Here is a 21,350-nt window from a genome sequence, read left to right on the forward strand (position 1 = left end):
ATTGCTTTCACAACAAGCAATTCAGGAAGGGCTCTTGAGAAAATGTTCTATGTAAGGTATTTTTAGCTGCTCCAGGCATATATCATGTCTCACTTTGCCTTGCCCGTGTCCTATGATCTGTATCATGGAATATAAAACCGTATCTCTGCATGGGTGGCCAACAGACATCTTATCCTGTAGTATTCTCTCCATTGGTCATTTTAAATACTCCATTGAAAAGTCAGTGTTCACTTTAAGCTTCTTTAAATTCTTGAGATGCAAGAGTGAGACTTTAGGAATACCCCTTTTACCCAAGCATGATGCTTCAGGAGTTGTCTTTTTGTATGGGAGGGTTCAGTTTGATACATAAACACTACTGCAACAACTTCTTATTCCAAAGCAGGAGCACAAAGCATCAAAGAGAGTCAAGCCCTTTACCTGGACAGAGCTTCTCCACAGTGTCAGAAATGATTTTGCGTTCAACTGCAATAACACTATAGCAGAAACACCTGACATGATGCTTTGTACTTTCTAAAATGTTACAGAATGAACGGTACAGAGAGCAGCTGCATAATAGATTTTAATAGGGTAAACATGCTTAAAAATCGATCATTCGATCCTCACTTCTTGTATATTCCTCAATTTACATACTACTTAAAAATAAATGTGTCCATTGTTAAAAAGCAGTTTTTGCCATTTTGAAAGGTAAATTACATTTGTGCAACACTTGATAAAAGCAAAAATGTACTTAATTGCAAAAAGCAGATGGGAAGTCAACACTCATGTCATGTCAGCTCCAGTGAGGCCACACTGCCCCCTTGAGGAAAATCATGTTTTAAACTTCAGAATCAGAAGGCAAAACAGGTACAAAACACTATACAGGGCCATTTGACAGTGTTACAATTGAACACTGACTCAGCATGGCTGAAGGCAGACCATTATGGATTTATCCAATCATGATCCTTTGATTCAAACAAGAAAAGGAAGCGAGTCGGCCTTCTGTTGGTCACTGCTTCTCTGTGCTTTTTTGCTTGAAAATGCTCCAGCTCCTGGAGTGCCCTGGAATGGAACCTGCACTCTCAGCACTGACTCCCACGGCCTGAGGTCATCCGCGTCCGCGGGCTGGCCGGCCTAGCTCCTCTTGAAGAAGGAGTCCAGGGTGTGGCTGGAGCCCTGAGACTTCGGCCTCTTGGGGCGAGGAGCAGGCTGGCTCCGGGGTCTGCTCTTGCCCCTGCAGGAGGGGCCAGGGTTACCGAGGGGGTGCTGCGGCCGAGGGGAGATCTGAGGGCTGGAGGAGAGCGCCTCCTGGAGGTCGAGGGCGAAGTGGTAGTCCATGTGCTCTGGCATCTCCCAGGCCAACACCTGCTCCCTGCACTTCTCACACCTCATCAGGTCCACATCGCTCAGCAGGGCAGGGGCTTCAGTACTGTCAGGGGAGACCCCAGGGGCTTCAGTACTATCAGGGGAGACCCCAGGGGCTTCAGTACTGTCAGGGGTGACCCCGGGGGCTTCAGTACTGTCAGGGGAGACCCCTGGGGCAGCAGTACTGTCAGGGGAGACCCCAGGGGCAGTGGCGCTGTCAGGGGAGACCCCAGGGCCAATGTGCTCCACGGCTTTCTCTTGGGTTTCTGCACTGCTTGCTATGCTATCAGTTCCTGCTGCGCTTTCTGCCCCAGAACTCTGCTCCTCCCTCAGACCCACCCCTGCCTGTGCCCAGGCTACTGGTCTGGCCGGATCCAGCAAGTCTTCAGAGAGACGCATTCCTCCGTCCTCTAGAGCCTTCCTGTGAAAGAAAGAGATGCCAACCGATGGCCTGGCCGGTGAGGGAGTGGGGGGATGGTTTTCAGAAGGAGGAAGAGATGTCAGGTCTGAGGAGGAAGACAGCGCTGACATTTCACAGCCCTCCTTCTTCTTGACAGAGGCCCTCTGAAAAAAGGACTGGATGGCACCAGGCTGCTTGGGTCCTGCCTCTCTCTTTGGGCTGGGGGGCGTCCGTGTCGCTGCGGCACCGCTGCTCAGGAAGCTGGTGATTCCCCCGGCCGAGGCTGCAGGCGGCTCGGAGAACTTGCTGGCAGACAGGTGCAGCAGAGTGAGAGCCGGACTCCTGCAGCACAGAGCACAGGCCGACATAAGCCAAGAGCTCACCCCACACCACTGTTCACCACCTGCTCATACAGCTCATCCTCCAACACTCAGGTTTACTGCTAACAACAAACTAAGAAACCTGAAGATCTTGGGAATCAAACCTTTCTTATATATCAAAAAGGAGACCTCAAATAAAAACCTGCCACACTGCACTTAAAGAAGATCCTAAGCAATGAGTGTTGTTTAAGGATTTTAAGATGGCACATACCAGTTGGACAGCTGTAGCACCAGAGGGGCAGGTGTGCCTGTATCTGCTTGGGGAGCAATGGGGATCAGAGCAGCAGAGGAGCACGCTGGACCTGACCTGAGGTGAGCTGGGTTTGAGGTGCATCTTAAATTCACAGACAGCTGTTGCACGTGACATTTCAGCAATAACTGAAAGGCAGGGATAACCCGATCAGGAATAGCCACTGTGCCATGTGGACATATTTTGTATAGTTCTAATGTACACAATGATCACTTCTGGTAACCCATTCATGATAGCAATAGAAAGTGACCAGAACTGTACTCAGGCTGTAAAATCTTTCTGAAAAACTGCTTGGATTCAGAGCACCTCTCCCTTCAAACCTCCACTGATCTGCTCTGTGTACTGCACTAACTGCGCTAACTGCACTGACTGCACAAGCAGGACAGCAGCAGCCCGGGGGGGGAGGGGGGGTCACTTGCCATGCAGCCTGGTGGGGGCCAGCTGTGTTGAGGCTCTTGATGAGGGCATAGCTGTCGCTGGAGATCTTTGCGGCCTCGTACCGCGCAAGCGCGCAGCAGCGGGAGAAGCTGCTGGCCCGGCGGTCCCCCATCACGCGAACTCCCACTGTCAGCAGCCGAGCAACCCTGTTGTTCTGCACAGCGAGAGGAGGGGTCAGGAGTTCAGAACAGTCTGCACTCCTGGCCTGCCCTTAGGGATCTGGCAATCTGCACTCTCTTCTCTTTTTTACTCCTTCAGATCGGTCTGGCAAGAACACATTCTCATTCACAATAATGACCTGCAGACCTGTTAACACGGAGGCAGTGTGTGTGCCTGACAGTGGGGTCCCATTTGGGATCGGGACCCACAACCCCTGACCTTTACGCCAGACTGCTGCCTGAAGCACAAACTTCAAAGGCACAGATCTACCCATGGTGGCTGACAGTGTTAGATACAAACTTATCAATAATCAAAACGGAACAGGAAACACCTGCTGACTGTCACTTTATTGAGCCATGATGTGGCTCTGTTTCAGCAGCCAGAAAACACAAAGACAAAGCAGAAGTAATGTTTAACAGCCCCTGTCAGTCCATAATTATCACTCGTTGTGTTCAGGGGTTTTAACAGACATACAGCACGTAGAGTACTTACAATCAGAATCTGGTTTTACGGTGTTGCTGGTGATAACTGTTAAGATTAATCTTTTACACTTTTCAACTGTAGTAGAATAAAAACATGCATTCATTTGCATGTTTTTGTCCCAGAGTTGCTCACAAATTTTACTTTAAAACTGCAAGAATGTGACACTGTCTGCGGGACAGCCAATTCTCACCATCTCTCTGTCCTTGGTCAGTCGCTCCTCGAGTTCAAAAGCCAGCTGCAGAAACCAATGCTGCACCTGAGGGCACAGACAGAGACTAAGACCCTTCATGGGAGCACACACATACAACATTAATACATTTTCACAGATACTACACTGAAACACGACATTCAGCAGTGAGAATCTGCAAAACTGTCAAGAGACAAACCATTGAAAGAAGCTTATATCAAAGATTTGAAAATGGAGTCCATAGTAGCTGCGCGAGGATGCTGGGATACCTGCTCTCGGGTGACCAGGGCAGTCTTCCCTGGGAAGTTCTTGCTGCAGCCAATGGATTTGGGCAGCTGTCGGGGCTTCACTGGCTCAATCTCGATCCCTCGGCACAGGTCGTAAAGCCACTGCCTGGGAGGAGAGCAGAACAGACACTCCAACATGGAATCTGGATTTTTTTTATTCCTCACCCAATAAGACTTTCTGACACAGCCATTTAATTTCTCTTAACTGATAAGAGCAGTGCTTTAACAATACAATTGATGCAAATTCTCCATTAACAAGCACCTGAAGCCACTTGTGTCAAATACACCTGCAGGCCTGGTACATTCAATCACTGCTCGGCTGGTGGAACTTCATATGATCTTTCCTACGTGCCGGTGAACCTGAAGCACCTTCATCAGGCTTCCCAAGGAGCTAGAATTACAGAGTCTGTCTCCCGCTGGGTGGACTCACCCCGTCTTCTCCCCAAAGCGCTCGGCCAGGTGCCCCTGTGTGAACCGGGTGAGCTCTCCCATGTTCTCCACCTCCAGGCTCTCGGCAACAGCGGCTCCCAGCTTCCCCCCCAGGTGACGTCTTCACCACATGAACAGAAGAGACCGCAGCTTCAATACACAGTGAGGGAGCACAGAGCTGTCACCTACTCACTCCGCGGACTCCCCGCGCTCACGTCTGTATGGGCTGCGATGTGTCTTGTTACTGCACATTCAGCAAGTTTTGCTTACGTGTGTCTCGTAAACAAGGAAATGTTTACATTACAAGAGTCTGCAAGGCCGGTACAGGGAGCCTGGCTCCAGTGGTTTAAGAGATGTCTGTGAAGGCAGTGCAGAAAACCGAAACTGGGAACGTGGGTGTGAGCACAGACAATACTCACACTTTCCTGATGGGCAGAGTGCTGAACAGCTGAGGCACAGACCCCAGGGGCAGGATGGTCTGTCTGTTCGGCTTGTTCAGGCCACAGGCAAGTTTCGACAACACCTGCAAGAGAGAGGATGTATGTGATTTTGGAACAATGCCAATGTTGTAAGCACAGGAAAGCATAGAAATGCATACTACAAACGATGGCAATCTCGTGAGCACAGGAAAGCGTGATAGATAACAGAAATATATTTATGAACTGTTCTAGGTTAATTTGAGAAAAATACACAGAGCGTCTCTGTGTTTTGCTCCCATGCGCATGAAATATAAACTTCTTTTAACTTCTGAGACAAACTCCTGAAATGGAAACAGGGAAAAATGCAAGCTTACGGATTGCTTAAGCAGGTAAGCCCCACACTATTTCTGAAGAACTTTGTTTACTGTTGGCAAAAGAGATGACACGTATTATGTGTGGAGAAAAAGCTGCTGAACAGCTCGACCTGTTGCCCCCTCCGAAAGACACAGTCTCTCATAGAATTATTGATATAGCAGATGATGTCAAAAGTACACTGATAGAGTGTGTTAAGATGAGCAGATGCTTTTCACTGCAATTAGATGAGTCTATAAATGTCGTTGATTTGGCCAATTTGCTCGTTTACGTTCGATACGAGTTTAAGAGCATATCCCATGAGGACTTTCTCTTCTGTAAACCGCTACCAACAGGAACTACAGGAGAGCACATATTTCAACTTCTGATTGAATTTATCGAAGAGAATGGCATCGACTGGATCAAATGCGTCGGAGTTTGTACAGACGGTGCTAGAGCAATGACAAGCCGAAACAGTGATGTAGTTGCACGAATTAGAGAGGTTGCTCCAGATATTAACTGCAGCATCCACCGCAAGGCCTTGGCCGTCAAGAAAATGCCTGAGGATTTAAAATCTGTTAGACTCTGTTGTGAATTGTATCAAGCCTCGACCAATGAATTCCCATCTCCTTTGCTCAACTAAACAGGCTCACCCCTCTCACTGAAATGGTGCTTTTTTATTGTTTATTTTTAATTGTTGTTGTTCCTATTGTCATTCTGTGAAGTGCGTTGAAAAGCCACCTTTAAAGGCGCTATATCAAATTAAGTTTATTATTATAATATTTATTATATGTGTATGTGAGTGTGTGCGTGATTTTCTGGGATTTTCTGTGAACAGGGGTTTGAGGGGCCTCACCTTGTTGTGCGAGATTCCTGCCGAGCAGCGGAAACCAGTCTCCTTCTCCACGGCAGCCCTCATCTCCTCCACAATCATAGCGCCCACCGCCAGCTGGACTTCGGGGCAGGCCACAGTCAGCGGGGAGGGCAGGGTGGCCAGCCACTCCTGGAGGCCCTGACAGCGTCTCTCCTCTGCGAGACACACAGCAGAGCACAGCTAGCTGACACCAGCCAGGATGGCACCACACACACAGCTATGAGCTATGAGACCGTCAGGGAAGGGGATGAACCTCACTCTACAGAAGCACTTACATCAACTACATTTGAGTTGCAGACAGCTCTCAACACTTCCTGTTTTGGATTTTTTTCAGTGCATGTTTTATCATTTTTCCCAGCTGCAAACACACCTTTATCCTGCAGAGTCTGCTCCTCTGGCTCCCCCTGCTGGCCAGAGGCTGTCAGGGGAAACCCCTCGACATAAGTGCTCCTCAGCAGACTGGGATCAGGACACAGCTCAGCTGCCTCCCGGAGTCTCTGCCGCACAGTGCTGGTCAGGTCCATATAGGCCTCGTCAATGCTGGCCCTCTCGATCACGGCAAAGCGAGACATCACCTCAATCACCTCCACACTGGCCTCCCGGTAACTGGACAGGGACACAGACAGACATTCAGAGCGCAACCACTCAGGACTGCCACACATTACAATAGAGTTCTGGTAGCATCACGTTACATGGGGAGTCTATAAACTCTATATATCTGCATCACAGAAGAAAGGTAAGCAAAAAAAAATCTGATTCTAAACAGACTATTCTGGGTCTGGCACAAACTATAAGATTATTTCCTCGTGTTGTTGTTATGCTAGTTCAAAGCGAGCTGCTCACTCACAGGGTGAGGTCAGCTTTGCCATGGGCCTCTCGAACCCGGGCCACCTGCAGCTCAGGGCAGAGTTTCTTGGCCTCGTCAGCCCACATGTTCCTGGTGACTCCGTGCGCCCGGGCTTCATAGCTCACGGCAATGATGCTGGAGAAGGAGAAGGAGAAGGAGAAGGACGGGACAGGACGTCAGGACGAGAAAGAACCGGCGATACTGGTGGACGCTGCGGCGGAGGCTTGCCCGCTGTCGCCCCGGCTCCCTCCCCCGCGCCCCCGCGCCCCCGCGCCCCTCACCCTCCGCCCTTCCAGGTCTTGTACTGCGCCACCACGCAGGGCTTGTCCTTCAGCTCGGGATTGAGGCGCTGCTCCACCTGCACGTAGAAACAGTCCATGTCCACCAGTGCCACCACGCGCTCCTTCCCATACTGCATCGCGGGCGCGGCTCCTGAGGGGCGGCACACACGACATTCCCATGAGTCACGTCAGAAACGTTCGGTATCGGGGGAACAGTGACACCTCTAGATCTCGATCAGTGGCACTGCGCTGAAGCAGTTATTGACTTATTTTTAATAACCTATCCGTCTACGAGGACTTTTAAGGTATAACAGCTGTCCAAGAAGGGGAATCAGCATTTATTACCCCTGCTCATGATCCAACAACACACACTGGGGAATGAGGTTACCGATTTGTTCCAAAGCGCCATTTCAGGTTTCATAGTGAACAGAAGATCAGTTCTACACTTTTACTGGGCATGGGAATTAAATATTCGTTTTCATCTACATATAATGTGGCTATATTTACTTATTTTAAGTTACTGTGCAGTAGGTCAGTTATCTATATGTGTTGTGTGGCTATATTTATTTAAAATTACAGTGCAGAAGGACATTGATCTGTACCTGCTGCGGCTATATGTACTTAATTTAAATCACAGAACAAAAGTAATCTATACGTGCTGTGGCCATATTTAGGTGTTTTAAAGTACGCTGCCGAAGGACAGTAGCGTGTTTACTTATTTTCCCTGATACCCCCAGCGGGTCAGGAAACACTGACCGGCGGCAGTGGCACTCAGTCCACAGTCCAAGCAGGAACACGGTCTCACGGGTGCTCGGTGTCGGCCGTGTGGCTGATTCTGGAAACTGGAGTTAGAATGAGACTCCCAGATCCAGACGGCTAACAGCCTAGGAGACGAGCACACCCAGGTATTGTATCCTGACAGCGACTGACTGTAACTAAAACTACCATCCAAGACACAGGCTTTACAACGCTAAAGAAGGAAGAGAATTACAAACGGCGGCATTCTCAACAGTACACAGTTACAGTTACAACTCGAGGTGTAAATGTGTAGTGGTTATGTTTATGTTAACTGTAGTCTTTACCTTCCGATGTTATCACAGACCTCCGCCTGCATCATTAAGAACCATCGAAATAAATTTTAAATACAACATAAATGTTAAAGTGGCATTATAAATGTCAAATAAAACACTCAAACGCCTACAAGTTATTCTGTTAAAAAAGAAGAATATTTCACACAGAAACGATAAACTTACTACAGCGGTCCCCACAGAACTGTTACGAAACCCTGAATCCACAACCAAAACAGTCTCCTTATTTCGGACTTCCCTCCAACATCACAGGCAGCGGTAACACGTCATCAAAACGAGCCGGTGACAACGTCATCAATACAGCATACAGCACTAGCTGGGATGGCATTGAGAAAAGAGTGAAAGGTGTCAAGTATTACTTTATTTGAAGGGATAATCTTATCAACTTCTAGATGTAAAATGATGGGTGGTATTTCTTAATTCATTCGGTTTAAAATGCAAAGTAGGATATACTCTTGCCACTTGTCATGGGTACCTCTCAGAAAATCCGTTTATTGAACACCTCGTTAGAGTAAAATGTTTCTGGGAATTGAGAATGCATTGGGGTTAGAGAAATACATGGGTAAGCGCTGGAGAACGTTTCGAAAGCCTCAAAGAGAAGCACAATTGTTGTAGAAAGGTCTCCTGTTTTCACTAGACGGTCTCAGAATCACACCATTAAGAGACTGTTTCAACTGTCTAAATTCACAACTAAAACAGTTACTCAATGCAAGTGATCAGACTCCTCTATTAAACAGAACAGGTCAACTAAGTACAGTACTGTACTTCGTGCTGTTCAAAGCAGGTTACACATTATATCATATATATCACATTATACTAGATAATAATAATTGCTTACACTTAAATAGCGCTTTTCTGGACACTCCACTCAAAGCACTTTACAGGTAATGGGGACTCCCCTCCACCATCTCCAATGTGCAGCCCCACCTGGATGATGCGACAGCAGCCATAGTTTGCCTAACTTCTGTTTGCCTAACTTTACTGGTTCCCTTCTCTCTAAATTCTCTCTTCTTAACTCTGGAATCATCAGTAAAATGGTTTACCACCACCTGCCTATTAGATCCCATTCCCACTTTCAGTCCTATTTCAGAGTCCTTTCTGCCCCATTGTCTTCAACATAATAAATTAATCCTTGAGCACTGGTGTTGTACTAGTGGTCCTCAAAACTACTGCAATTACCCCTGTATCATAATTTTTGCCCCTTTTCCAACTTACCCTTTCTTTCAAAAATTCAAGAACATGCTGTTGCAATTCAATTAAATTACCATCTCATTGCAAATAACCTTTTCACACCCCTCCAATCTAGTTTTCTGACAACTTCACAGTACAGAAACTGCCCTGATCAAAGTCACTAATGATCTTCTAATAGCTTCTGATTCTCTTTCTGTCCTTATTGTTCTTGATCTCAGTGCTGCTTTCGACACTGTAAACCATGATATCTTACTTACTCATCTTGAGACTGTCTGGAGATTCTGACACTGCTCTTAAATGGTTCAAATCTTACCTCACTGATCGCTGTCACTTTGTTTGTCTTGGCAGATTTAGGTCTGAAATTGGACTCGATAAGTCTGGTGTTCCTCAGTGCTTGATACCGGGCCCTCTATTTTTCAGCATTTACATGTTTCCACTTGGTCAGCCTTTAAGATCACATGGCCTCAACTACGATTTCTATGCTGATGATACTGACTCAAATCTACATACTGTACATACCAAAGCTGACACCTGATGTAGTCTCTATTCTAATGGCTTCTTTGACAAAACATGGATGACTCAAAATTTCCTTAATCTAAACTGTGATAAGACCGAAGTCATGCTTATTGGCTCCCCCCCTTTAAACTCTGTAAAGCCAATGCTGCAACCCTATCTGTGGATGGTACTGTACTCGAGCTTCAGTCAAAATGTAAAAACCTGGGGGTGATATTTGATTCAGGCTTGACATTCCACCCACATGTGCAACATATTTCTGAGGAGAAAATGATGTTTTGACAATATCTCCTACATCCTATGTTACCACTAACTTTTGATGAAAAGCTGATAAATACACTTTCTTCTCCCGAATTGACTACTGTAACACTACTGCTCTACACACTGAGGTTTCTAGATCCACATTGAACAAACTCAAATATATCCATATTTCAGCAGCCAGAATCTTGACCAGGTCTGGCGCAAGTGATCACATGACTCCTATCCTAGAGTCCTTGCACTGGCTTCCTGTCAAGTTTCGTGTTGACTTCAAAATCCTCATGATCACCTATAAAGCTCTACACGGCTTGGTACCTCAGTACCTACCTGAGCTATCATCCTACTCCCCATCTCACAATCTTTACTCTTCTAATTCTGGTCTCCTATCTGTCCCCCAAGCCCGTCTACACTCTGTGGGTGACAGGGCCTTCTCCCGTTCTGCCCCAAAACTCTGGAACTCTATCCCTAAGGATCTTGGAGAGTCACCTTCTCGAAACTCCTTCAAATCTAGACTCAAATCTTTCTTCTTGAGAAGAACCTTTACTTAACTGGTTCTGTTATATACCCCTTTACTCCTACTGTATTCATCTACTATCTCGTCTCATTGTGTATTTTCATCATGCACATCTTGTGTATTTTTTTTTGTTGTCATTTTGTAAAGTGCTTTGAGAAGCCACATTTAAAGGTGCGATATGAAAAGTTTTTTATATAACTCATCTTTCCTCAAACCAACTGCTTGGTCAGAGAAGACCTATAGGGTAGGAACTGTTCAGTCCTGTGAGGTGTTACTGCAGGGAAGGATGAAAGTACACAGGAGAGAAACAGACCAGTGGTTTAGTTGCTAGTAACTCACAGACCCGAGCTTTGGATGCACCTTCCTGAAATATCCCATGGTATCCGATTCAACAATTTGGCTCAGCAACTTGTTAAAGATACAGTTTTGCCAATTTAGGGAGGAAGTTGCTCCTACTGCCAGTTTCACCACCCTGGTTCCCTGCTAGAAGCCAGGACAGAAAAAATGTATATGGCATCACAGTTTTTAACTCTTCTGATCAAGTTCACTCCAAAAGAGGTCAACAAGCTTGAATACCAAACAAATGCAACTTGCAGTTTATAAAAGCTGAGCTGGATTAGGCTGCTTTACCAACAGCAGGATGATCTGATGGCAAGAATGTGCCAGTGCCACTAGAGACAGAACGGCTTCTCCTCCGTTCACAGAGACACACAACACACCTCTTGACAAAAGCATTTTATTGTAAATTCTACATGTGATGTTATTACTTCTAGTCAATATCAACACAAGGAAAATAAATACATTTGTGGGAAAAAAAGAAAAGCATCAGTACCCCTCTCTCTCCGCTAGTGCAGGGGAACAGCCACCTGGGGACGATACTGTGACAAATCGCACTAGTGCACCAGGGGGTGGGGGGAGGGGGACAATTAAAATGAATACCGCCAACCGACCCCCCCACCAACCCCAGGATGGAGTGAGCTGCGCTGCTATCAGGGCTGACAAGTGCACACTGCACGAGGCTACGTTAGTCAGATGGGAATGCACTACTGCAGGTATTTACACTGAGCTCCATGGCAGTGATGCAATCACACCCTCGTACTGGGCTCCCTCGCCGCGTCCGCAGTGCACCAGCTACGATCTCGACCACAGAACCACTGCAGCACTGGTCTTACTGGTCCTTCACGTAAATGAAGTCGCTACATATCTGACCACTCAGTGCTGCCCACAGCCTGGTCTCCATCGGACGCTATTCCAAGGCATTGAATTGGACAGATCCTTGAGACATATAGATATACTAAGTGTAATATGCTTTTATCTGAATACAGGCAACATTCTGTTGTGTGCTCATTAACATAGATAAAGAAACAGAAAGATGTTACACTAGTATTCTGATGGCAGAGGCCTTATGAGTAACCTACAGTGCTAGTGCATTAATCATAGCTTAATGAATACATAGCATATATGCTGAGTTTTATTTCTCTTACTTTACTAAAACTAATATTCCTGTAGGCTGAGATACATACAGAAGCTGTCTATATTAAAATGAACACCCCAACAGCACTAAAGTTTCTCCCCTTTTCCCATTGTACTTTTGTGCCATATTGTTGGTCACAGCCTGCTGTGAAGGACCCAAGGCCACGCTGATACAAACGTGCTTGAGTCTGCTCCCTTTCATGCTTAGTGTTCTGCACCAGGCACATTCTCCCTGTGCCAAAGCTGTTCATTTTAATAGTGAGGCTCTGTGTCCATGTGCACGAGTATATTATGAAATATCCAGTTTTATTTCAATCTGTACTAAAAAGCTCTGCACCTCTCTGATAGAGAAAGTTTTAAGTCTTAAACAGCACTTCAACCCTGCTTCCGTTTAAAACTAATATAAAGAATCGGCTCATAAATGCATTTGTGGAAAAAGAAACTATGGAAAATACTGTTTTTAATTTAGAAATTCTCATCTAACATTTAGAGGGAATGTTATATAGTTCGTTCAATACAAAAATTAATTACAAACTTTCTTCTGCCAGTATGATGCAGATTGTATTCAGATAAATTCCCATCTCTTGTTCACTGAAAAAATATCTCCTTTTTAAAATCCTCCAAGATGAAAATAGTGGCGTGTGCTTCTACAGACAGCCTGAGGTCCAGCCTGTCAACACCAGTGCGGTGTGAGACTCAGTTTTGGTTGTTCCCGAATGATAGACAGGAAAAGATTATTCCTTCATGTATTAGTGTTCTTCATTCCCGGCATGAGATTCCTTCTTTCCCCAAAAGAGAGGAGTCGAAGTTTAATCTGTGATGAAGTGCAGACCAGCATCGTCAAGCCAGGCTTCTCTGTCTGGGCTTGATCCTTGGATACAGCTGTCAAGCAGAAGAAAAACATTGGTCAGTGACTTAACAATCACAGCATTACAATGCAACAGAGAAATACTGTGAACCTTTCCAGGAACAAGAAAAAAAAAATCACTGAAAAATCTATCTTTCCCTTAACAACTGAAGAGGTGTTCTAGGCATTTCTACACGCAGTTACTGGCAGCAGGTTCTACAGCTCCGTGCTCTGGGGAGGAAGAGCGCCCCCCAGAGGTTGAAGTGGGACTACATATCTAGTCACTGACTCACCCCCAGCAGGTTTCGGGGAATGTAGCCCTCCTTCTCTCCCAGGCGCGCCCACCACCACTCGATCTCATCCTCGTCCTCCCGGCGGATGATAGTCATGCAGTCGCCCTCCTTGAACTCCAGCTCGTCCTCGTTCTCCGACTCGTAATCCCACAGGCCGTACACCACCCCCCGGTTCATGATCCCCATCTTCTCCTGCACACCTGAGGGACACACACACACAGAGGTCATCAGGCCATGCAGAGCTCCTGCACACCTGAGGGACACACACACACACACACAGCTGGTCAGCTGCAAAGGGACACCAAACAACTCAGAAGACTCCAGAGAGTGCCTGAGTGAGGGAAAGCAGTGACTGGTCAAACCTCTTACTTTAGACGACACTAAGAAATCAACAACAATAAAATTAAGAAAGAGTAAAATCGGCACATGTGTTGTCTTCTCCAGAGGAGCTGCCAGGGCTCAGACGCACCACGTAGCCAGGCTGCTGAGGCCGTGCTGGAGAGATCAGCTGTCTCGTCTCTTCAGAAAGAGAAGGAAGAGTGGAGAAGAACCGCCTCACTCACCATACAGGAACTGGGAGCACTGGCTGTAGCCTTCCTCCATCTCCTCGCACTTGTCTGCTGCCGTCTGCATGTCGCTGTAGGTCATGGCAAACACAGCCGCCCCCGACTCCACCAGGAACTTGCACACCTGCACGTTATTACAGGAGGCGGCGCAGTGCAGAGGCGTCCTGAGAGCAGGGGACAATGCTTCATCAGAGGGACGCCCACTTATTTCCTACCAGCCTGCCCAGCAGCTCTTAAAAGGTTAAACGGTTACTCCATGGACCAAACCTGAGGCATGAATATGGACGAGCAGTTTCCGCACAGTGAGGATAAACCCTGTGCTTCTGCGAAGCACCGAGTTCCTCTCAGTCTGAAGGATTCATCAATATACAGAAGTATCTCTCGAGAGCTGCATTAAAGCTCACAAGGGCCGAAGCCACACTGCTGGCATCTCAGTTCCAATGTCCTTGACTGGCGGACTCTGGATATCCAGAAATAGCTCAAAAACCCTTCCCTGGCACGAATGATGCCGTTCACAGATAACAAGGTCCATACCAGACCGGCTAAGTGACCTGAACCACTTTTAACCGCGCTGAAGCAAAGTTCTTGGCTTCACGAGGGGAGATGCTCACCAGCCATCGCTGTCGGCTGCGTTGACGTTGACGCCGAACTGCACGAGGAACTTGACGATCTCCGTGTGTCCAGCACAGACGGCGTTGTGCAGCGCTGTGATGCCCTCGTCATTGGGCTGGCTGGGGTCCTCCACCTGCCAAGACAGGAGACAGAGGGGCCTGCTGTCAGTATGGGCCCTCCCACCATCCCTCTGTAATCTCAGCACCCACCAGGGACATTGAGGCTGTGAGGCAGAACTGCTCCTGTATCACTGAACCACGTTCCAGCAGCTTTTTAAATTAAGCTGTCGAACATTAAACTTACCATCAGTCAGTGGTAGCCCTGAAGTATTCCACTCTGCGCCTACACGATTCCGCAGCTAATCCAGGAGCTCTGGTTGTGTGAAAAAGGCCCCCGATGTGTTTGTGACCCCACAAGGCACAGAGGTCCTGCTCATACAGGGCTCCCCAGGAGCACGAGCTGAGTAAGAGGCCTCAGCCGCCTCAGCACCCGACATGGCTGGCCGGCGGGGAGGAGGAGACGCACCTCGTAGATGATCCTCTGCACCAGGTCGAACTCGCCCTCCAGGGAGGAGTCCAGCAGCAGGGCCAGGGGGTTGAACTTCACCCTCATGCTGTGGGCAATGCGCTCCGAGTCCGTCTTGCGCAGGTTGGTCCTCTTGCCCTGCAGCACAGTTTAAAAACACAGTCACTGCGAGTTAGGAACACACCTGCCACCTCCAACCTGCTCCTCTTCTCAATCAGCTCTGGACGACGCCACTGTTCAGCAGCACAGTCAAGACAGAGTCAAGGCAGGGTGTCCAACAAATAACAAAAAATAAATAAATCGATCATTATCTGTGCCACACAGATCCATTCCTCTACCACTGACAGGGGTAGGATTAAGATGGAGGAAGTGCCATTTTGCCTGACCTGTCAAATTGCACAAGCAGGTCAAGCAGGATGAAAATAAGCGAATTTCTATGGTTTAACATGCCAGTGGGCTCCTTAACTGACAAAGGAGCCTGCAGAAACGAGCCGACAAAGCACTTTCTCAGAGCTCAGGCTCTGGGCTCCTTCTCAAGGCTCTTTGGCGGCAGAGGAAAAAGAAAAGACTAGAAAACTGTCTTAATTCTACTGCTGTCCTTCTACCGACAACTAAGGCGCACCAGCTGCACCAGGCCAGACCCGTTCCAATAGACTATGCCCACACACAACATCAGGTTACACCTCTGAGATCCTGTCAGTATTCAGATACAATATAGACTAAACGTGCCTATAATCTTTTCTTATTATATGCACGTAAATCTTAATAATTTACACTTATATAGCGCTTTTCTGGACACTCCACTCAAAGTGCTTTACAGGCAATGGGGTCTCCCCTCCACCACCACCAGTGTGCAGCCCCACCTGGATGATGCGACAGCAGCCATAGTGCGCCAGAACGCTCACCACACATCAGCTCTCAGTGGGGAGGAGAGCAGAGTAATGAAGCCAGTTCATAGATGGGGATTATTAGGAGGCCATGATTGGTAAGGGCCAATGGGAAATTTGGCCAGGACGCCGGGGTTACACCCCTACTGTTTTCGAGAAACGCCCTGGGATTTTTAATGACCACAGAGAGTCAGAACCTCGGTTTTACGTCTCATCCGAAGGACGGCGCCTGTTTACAGTATAGTGTCCCCGTCACTATACTGGGGCATTAGGACCCACATGGACCACAGGGTGAGCACCCCCTGCTGTCCCCAGTAACACCTCTTCCAGCAACAATCTTAGTTTTTCCCAGGAGGTCTCCTTCCAGGTACTGACCAGGCTCACACCTGCTGAGCTTCAGTGGGCTGCCAGTTGTGAGTTGCAGGGTGATATGGCTGCTGATATTACTTAGTATGTCAAACACAGTATCCTAAAATATGGATAAACTGGGATTTTATCCATTTACAATGCTAGGCACACTGAAGGGAACACTTGCCCTACTGCAGCCCAGCTCAGGTTTCATTCCCAATTCTCAAATCATCTAGAGAAGGGTACTCCTTGAGGACTGCAGACTTGGCGTTCTCTCTCTCTTGTCTAGAAATGCACCCAACAGTGAACCAAACTAGAGAGTCAGGAATCGCCTGACTGGAGAGAGTAAAGAGCGGGGCTCACCGGCGGCAGGGTGAGCTGGCCGGTGATTTCGGGGGGCCGCATGCTGAAGGTGTCCTCCCCGAGGCCGTCCTGCTCGCCGACAGCGGGGTACGGGGGGGGTGGGTAGGGGGGGTACTCCTCCGCGAAGCTCTCGGGGGGCGGGGGCAGGCCGGGCTCCTGCTCCTCCTCCTCGCCAGCAGGGGGCGGCGGCGGCGGCAGAGGGAGGCCGTGAGCGTCCAGGAGCCCCTGGGGATGAGCGGGAGGCGGGTGGGAGGGGGGCGGCGGAAGGACGAAATGCTCTGTGGGCTCCTGGGCGGGCGGCGCTTTGGCAGCGGCCGGGACGTCCGTCGGGGCCGCGGGCGGAGGCGCCTCTCCTTCCGCGGGGCCCGCGTCCGCGCTCTGGGCACCCGCGCGCTCCTGCTCGGCCCCGGACTCCGGCTGGAAGAAGGGAGCAGTGATGGAGCCGATGGTCTCCATGGCGGCCAGCGTCGTCTTCTGGTACAGCAGCTTCTGGATGTTGGGGCCGCTGGGGCCCTCGGGCTCGGTGATGGAGCTGCGCTTCTTCAGGGGCCGCGGCGCGTTGTGCAGCTTCTTGCGCAGGGCCTCCAGGTCCACGTCGCTCTGGTTGCGGTAGGGGTTGGAGATGAAAGGCAGCAGCTTGGTGGGGCTCAGCGGCCGGGGGATGCGCTCAGTCTCCTGGGGCTCGGGCGGAGGGGCTCTCCCACTATGATCCGTCTCCGTGTCCAGGCCACCGGGCCGGTCCTGATAGGGATTCTCCGGATGCATGGCCGGAACTGGCTGCTGCCCGGATCCGTTGCCACTGATGACAGGCTTTCCGTAAACTGCCAAAAGAGAAACACCAGGGATAAGGCGAGGAAACGGCAGAGAAACTGCCACACGGCTGATCTGCCAGACATTCAGTCTGCTGTGCAGGGTCATGCCCAGAAAAGGCTGAGGCTACAAAGCAAATGCATGTCATGGATAACCAAAAATGCTGAATTTCTACATATTCATCCATACTTTAATAAACCTGAGCATTTTTCAGCTTGCCACACAACACGAGAAGGATTTCCCACTACGGCAGATTATCCAGAAAAGCCTGTGAGATCTGCTGTGGGATTCAGGACAAATAAGTCTCTTTCCTATCCGGCCTGGGGTTGGGCTGTGTAAGGGTGGGTTCTGGCTGCATCCCACTGAACGCTGGAAACAGACACTGCTTCAGCCACACAGCCCGTCAGTGGAAGGAGCTCACGAGTGGTCTCGGGAGCAGGCTTGCACGTTTCTGCTCTGCACAGGAATGCTGGCCTGACAGATGTGCCACGCATGACTGCTTCAATGGGCTTTTCTCAGATTTTATACATCTGACTGTGCAAATAAAGTCAGGGCTTTGTACTCCCTGCAGGGGGGGTCACAGCAGTCTCCCTTCACCCTCCTTCACTGCTGGCCAGATTCAGCTCGTTCTGAGTCTGCAGGATGTTTCTCTGTAACACATCGCTTTCAACAGGTCTAACACTGACAGTAGCTTATCTGGAAGAACATTTAAATTCTTCCAGTGCGAGATTACATGCCGTCGTGCTTCTTCAGTACAGATCACTCTGCCCCTGAAGGCTGTAACAGCAGCCCTGTCCCTGGACGAGGTGCCATTCAAGTGCCCAGCAGTCACCCGTCTGGACTCTAACAGCTGGCTGCCAGGGCAGGTCAAGCCAGAGCTGCGGACACTCCCACTGCAGCTGCCAGCTTCCAGCTTCCAATGCACCTTTAATCATCCTCTCCAGATCTGGTGGCAGCACACCAAAACCCCATCATCAGCAGACAATTCTATAAAAAAACAGGATCATCTGAGGGAGGTTTAAGATTGATTTCTGCCTTCCACCCCATTTTCTCTCAAAGGTCTATGCTGGTTAACAAATGATTCTCCTAATGAATTGGGTGGAGTGGTGGATCTGTGGCTACGGATCTGCGCCTGTGGCTGGAAGGTTGCCAGTTCAAATCCCGTGCCCGGCAGAGGAATCCTACTCTGTTGGGCCCCTGAGCAAGGCCCTAAACCCCAGCTGCTCCAGGGGCGCCGTACAATGGCTGACCCCGCGCTCTGACCCCAAGCTTCTCTCCCTGTCTGTGCGTCTCATGGAGAGCAAGCTGGGGTATGCGATAAGATAAATTCCTATGCAAAAAATTGTATATGGCTAGTAAAGCGATCTATCTAAAAACCGAGAACAGGTGGGTGATGGGAGCTTGGAACATGCCGTTCCGTGACGGTGCTAAAGCCGATACCCTGGTTTATTTCAACAAACAGCTGGATGAGACCCTGGGATCCATCAATTTCTAACTATTAAACGAGCCAAATGGACTGAACTGCTTCTTCTCGTGTGGAATCTTTCTTTCGTCCTTACGGGGAACTAACTCCCTTAAAAGCCAGTTCGACATGAGTGCTGTTTTAGCACAGGGCGGGCACTGTGCCACCCCAGGAGGGATGTGAACCCGCTGCCCTCGGCCTGGCGCCAGGGAGGGGTGTCCGGGACTCACCGCTGACGAAGGGGTTGGTGCGGCTCTGGGCCCGGGTCAGCGCGCTCTGCACGGCCTGCTGGAAGTTCTTGCCCAGTGTGGGCTGCTGGGTGTACATGGAGTAGATGGAGCTGGCCGCCACCGTGGGCGGCTTGCAGAAGGGCTGGGGCGCCGGGTCCCGGGCCGCCACCTCGGGGGTGAAGGGCCGCACGGTGGCCGCCGGCGGCGCCTCCTGCTTGGAGGGCAGAGGCAGGGTGTGGGCGGACTGCTGCGCCGCCGGCTGGCCCTGCCCGGCCGGCTTGGATTTGCCAGGGAAGGTCCCTGTGCTGGAGGCCGGCCTGCCGACTGCAGCCTGGCCGGGCAGGCTGACCTGCTTGGGCTTGCTGGGCACGGGCGGCGGCACCTTCGCGGGGGCCTTGGCGACGTTCTGGGGAGCCAGAGGAGAAACAGCTGTTACTCTCCACACTGTCAGCACAGATCCCCACAATCACACACAGCCCACAGCCAGCGGCTGCTGTCCAGCTCCTCCAGAAGCGGAGTCACTCTCCAGGGATCATTTAAAACTAAAACTTAAAATGGGGGAACTGCGGTCCCAATTTTTTAGACGGATTATTAACTCTCGGTAACAAAATAAATGAACTGACTTTATAGAAAGAAATGACAAACTTCGAATGAAGCACAAGGTCATGAACTTTGTGAAAGTCGCCATGGTAACGCAACTCGCCTTCGAGTTCCCACGAATTTGGGATGTGAAGCGGCCCTTCCTGCTCACTAGTCTCTGTAATGACTGAGGAACTGTGATGGAGAGCGAATAAGTACAGGTTGTGCAGCAGATATTTCACTGCAGAAATGTTCCAACGTGATCTGAATGCAGAGTTAACAAGTAGTATTTGTAAGCAAAACCATCTAAGAAGTCTAGAGCAATATTTCTGCTGGATTAAAAGAGATGGATTCATGAGCCGGCTTGGTTACAGTGGAATAAGGCCACAATACATCACCGGAAGTCTTGTTGCCTTGTTCTGAATTGCAGACTACTGTGCTGCGCAAACCTGGAAATTTAATCCATTTTGTGATGTAAAATGGAGGTTATTGTTTTCCTTTTTCCTGTTGTCGCTGTTTGAAATGCCCTCAGCAATGCTGATTCTTTCTAACCCAGAAATATAAAACTAGCGTCGCAGTTCCCCTTTAATTACTTCTAAAACATTGTAAATGATTACCCATCAAGGCCCAAGACTCTTTCTGAGCCGACTGGCTGCCGAGAGCAGCTTGCGAATCACTGACAAAGAGCCAGATCCGTGGCTGTCTGAGACACTTTTAGCCAAGACCTTTACGAAGCTGAATGCAAGTCAGTTCAATCGACTGAAACCGAATACCCGAAGACCCGAGCACGCTTTTGCCTAAACGAGATCACCAGGAAGACAGCTGCACTGAAAACATTTCACCGGTTACACCGACAGCGGTTTCGGCCGTGTGCTTTCGCCGCCAGAAAGCAGGAAGCGGGCGGCGAGACGGGCGCGGCCAGTACCTGGGCGTCCCTCACGAGGTCCTCGCTGCTCTGGTTCTTGCGGAGAGACGCGGCGGAGGGCGGCCCTGGTGTCGGCTCGCTGGACTCCAGCATGGAGAAGGGCCGGACCTTCTTGTCCTTTTCCCTCTTCAGCACCTCTGTGTCCTCTGCAGCCACAAGGGAAAGAGGAATCAGGAGTCAGACCGAGTCAGAAATGAACCACAGCTATCCTGGAGCTGCAGTTCATACAGACAGGAGGAAACACCTGTGGCCATTATACCCGCAGCCTCCTATAGTCCAGAAATGATGCCAACTATCACTCCTGAGTAACAGTACTGAATCCGAGCCTCGGATCTGTTTGTTACTTATTCGAGCCTGGCCACGCACTGCAGTCAGCAGAGTAACAGGACAGGGAGCCACAGGGGGGCCCCAGGGGTGCAGCGGGACAGGGGGTCACCTTGCTCCGCACTGCTGTGGGGGCCCATCCTGGGCAGCGTGGAGGACGAGCCGTGGCTGCCGCTGGACTCCGAGCTCCACTCCGACAGGGACTGGCCGGTCTTGGCTGACCCCACGCCTGCAAGTCACAAGACAACATGATGCTACCGACCAGCTCTCTGCAGACACCTCCAGTCCCAGCTCCAGACCCCCACAGCCACTTTGCTTCAAGCGACACGTCAGACTGGAATAACCTTGAGACCCCTGCTTTAACAACTAAAGATACATTAAACCTAGTAACAACAGTGGCCACGTACACCCATCGC

At 49.5% G+C, this 21,350-nt stretch overlaps 2 protein-coding genes across 6 annotated transcripts in view; both read right to left on the bottom strand.

Moving 5' to 3' along the window:
• Positions 1–543: 543 nt before the first annotated feature.
• Positions 544–8,469, bottom strand: polh (polymerase (DNA directed), eta). 3 transcript variants are annotated; one of them, XM_088610195.1, is made up of 12 exons: positions 8,380–8,459; positions 7,883–8,010; positions 7,127–7,277; positions 6,846–6,980; positions 6,369–6,604; positions 5,981–6,153; positions 4,774–4,877; positions 4,356–4,475; positions 3,908–4,031; positions 3,642–3,707; positions 2,791–2,963; positions 544–2,083 (listed from the first exon to the last, which is right to left on the bottom strand). In XM_088610195.1, exons 3-12 carry the CDS (start codon positions 7,261–7,263, stop codon positions 1,111–1,113), a joined length of 2,241 nt encoding a protein of 746 aa, XP_088466321.1. In that variant the 5' UTR covers positions 7,264–7,277; positions 7,883–8,010; positions 8,380–8,459; the 3' UTR covers positions 544–1,110. The 3 variants fall into 3 exon arrangements, with proteins under 3 accessions (XP_088466321.1, XP_088466322.1, XP_088466320.1); XM_088610196.1 differs by having other exon boundaries at positions 7,883–7,968; positions 8,380–8,420; XM_088610194.1 differs by lacking the exon at positions 7,883–8,010 and having other exon boundaries at positions 8,380–8,469.
• Positions 8,470–11,412: 2,943 nt separating this feature from the next.
• tp53bp2a (tumor protein p53 binding protein, 2a) overlaps positions 11,413–21,350 on the bottom strand; it is a 39,232-nt gene continuing 29,294 nt past the window's right edge. For all 3 annotated transcript variants that reach the window (XM_088610193.1, XM_088610191.1, XM_088610192.1), the window contains 9 exons: positions 21,047–21,163; positions 20,611–20,756; positions 19,107–19,512; positions 16,605–17,425; positions 15,007–15,144; positions 14,481–14,614; positions 13,867–14,033; positions 13,304–13,503; positions 11,413–13,045 (listed from right to left, as the gene is read on the bottom strand). In XM_088610193.1, coding sequence (XP_088466319.1) covers positions 13,004–13,045; positions 13,304–13,503; positions 13,867–14,033; positions 14,481–14,614; positions 15,007–15,144; positions 16,605–17,425; positions 19,107–19,512; positions 20,611–20,756; positions 21,047–21,163 — 2,171 coding nt within the window. In that variant the 3' untranslated portion in view covers positions 11,413–13,003. The remainder of the gene's footprint in view (positions 13,046–13,303; positions 13,504–13,866; positions 14,034–14,480; positions 14,615–15,006; positions 15,145–16,604; positions 17,426–19,106; positions 19,513–20,610; positions 20,757–21,046; positions 21,164–21,350) is intronic.

This window comes from Lepisosteus platostomus, chromosome 17, assembly GCF_059453375.1.
Source record: "Lepisosteus platostomus isolate fLepPlt1 chromosome 17, fLepPlt1.hap1, whole genome shotgun sequence".
In the NCBI taxonomy this organism is placed as follows: Eukaryota; Metazoa; Chordata; class Actinopteri; order Semionotiformes; family Lepisosteidae; genus Lepisosteus; species Lepisosteus platostomus.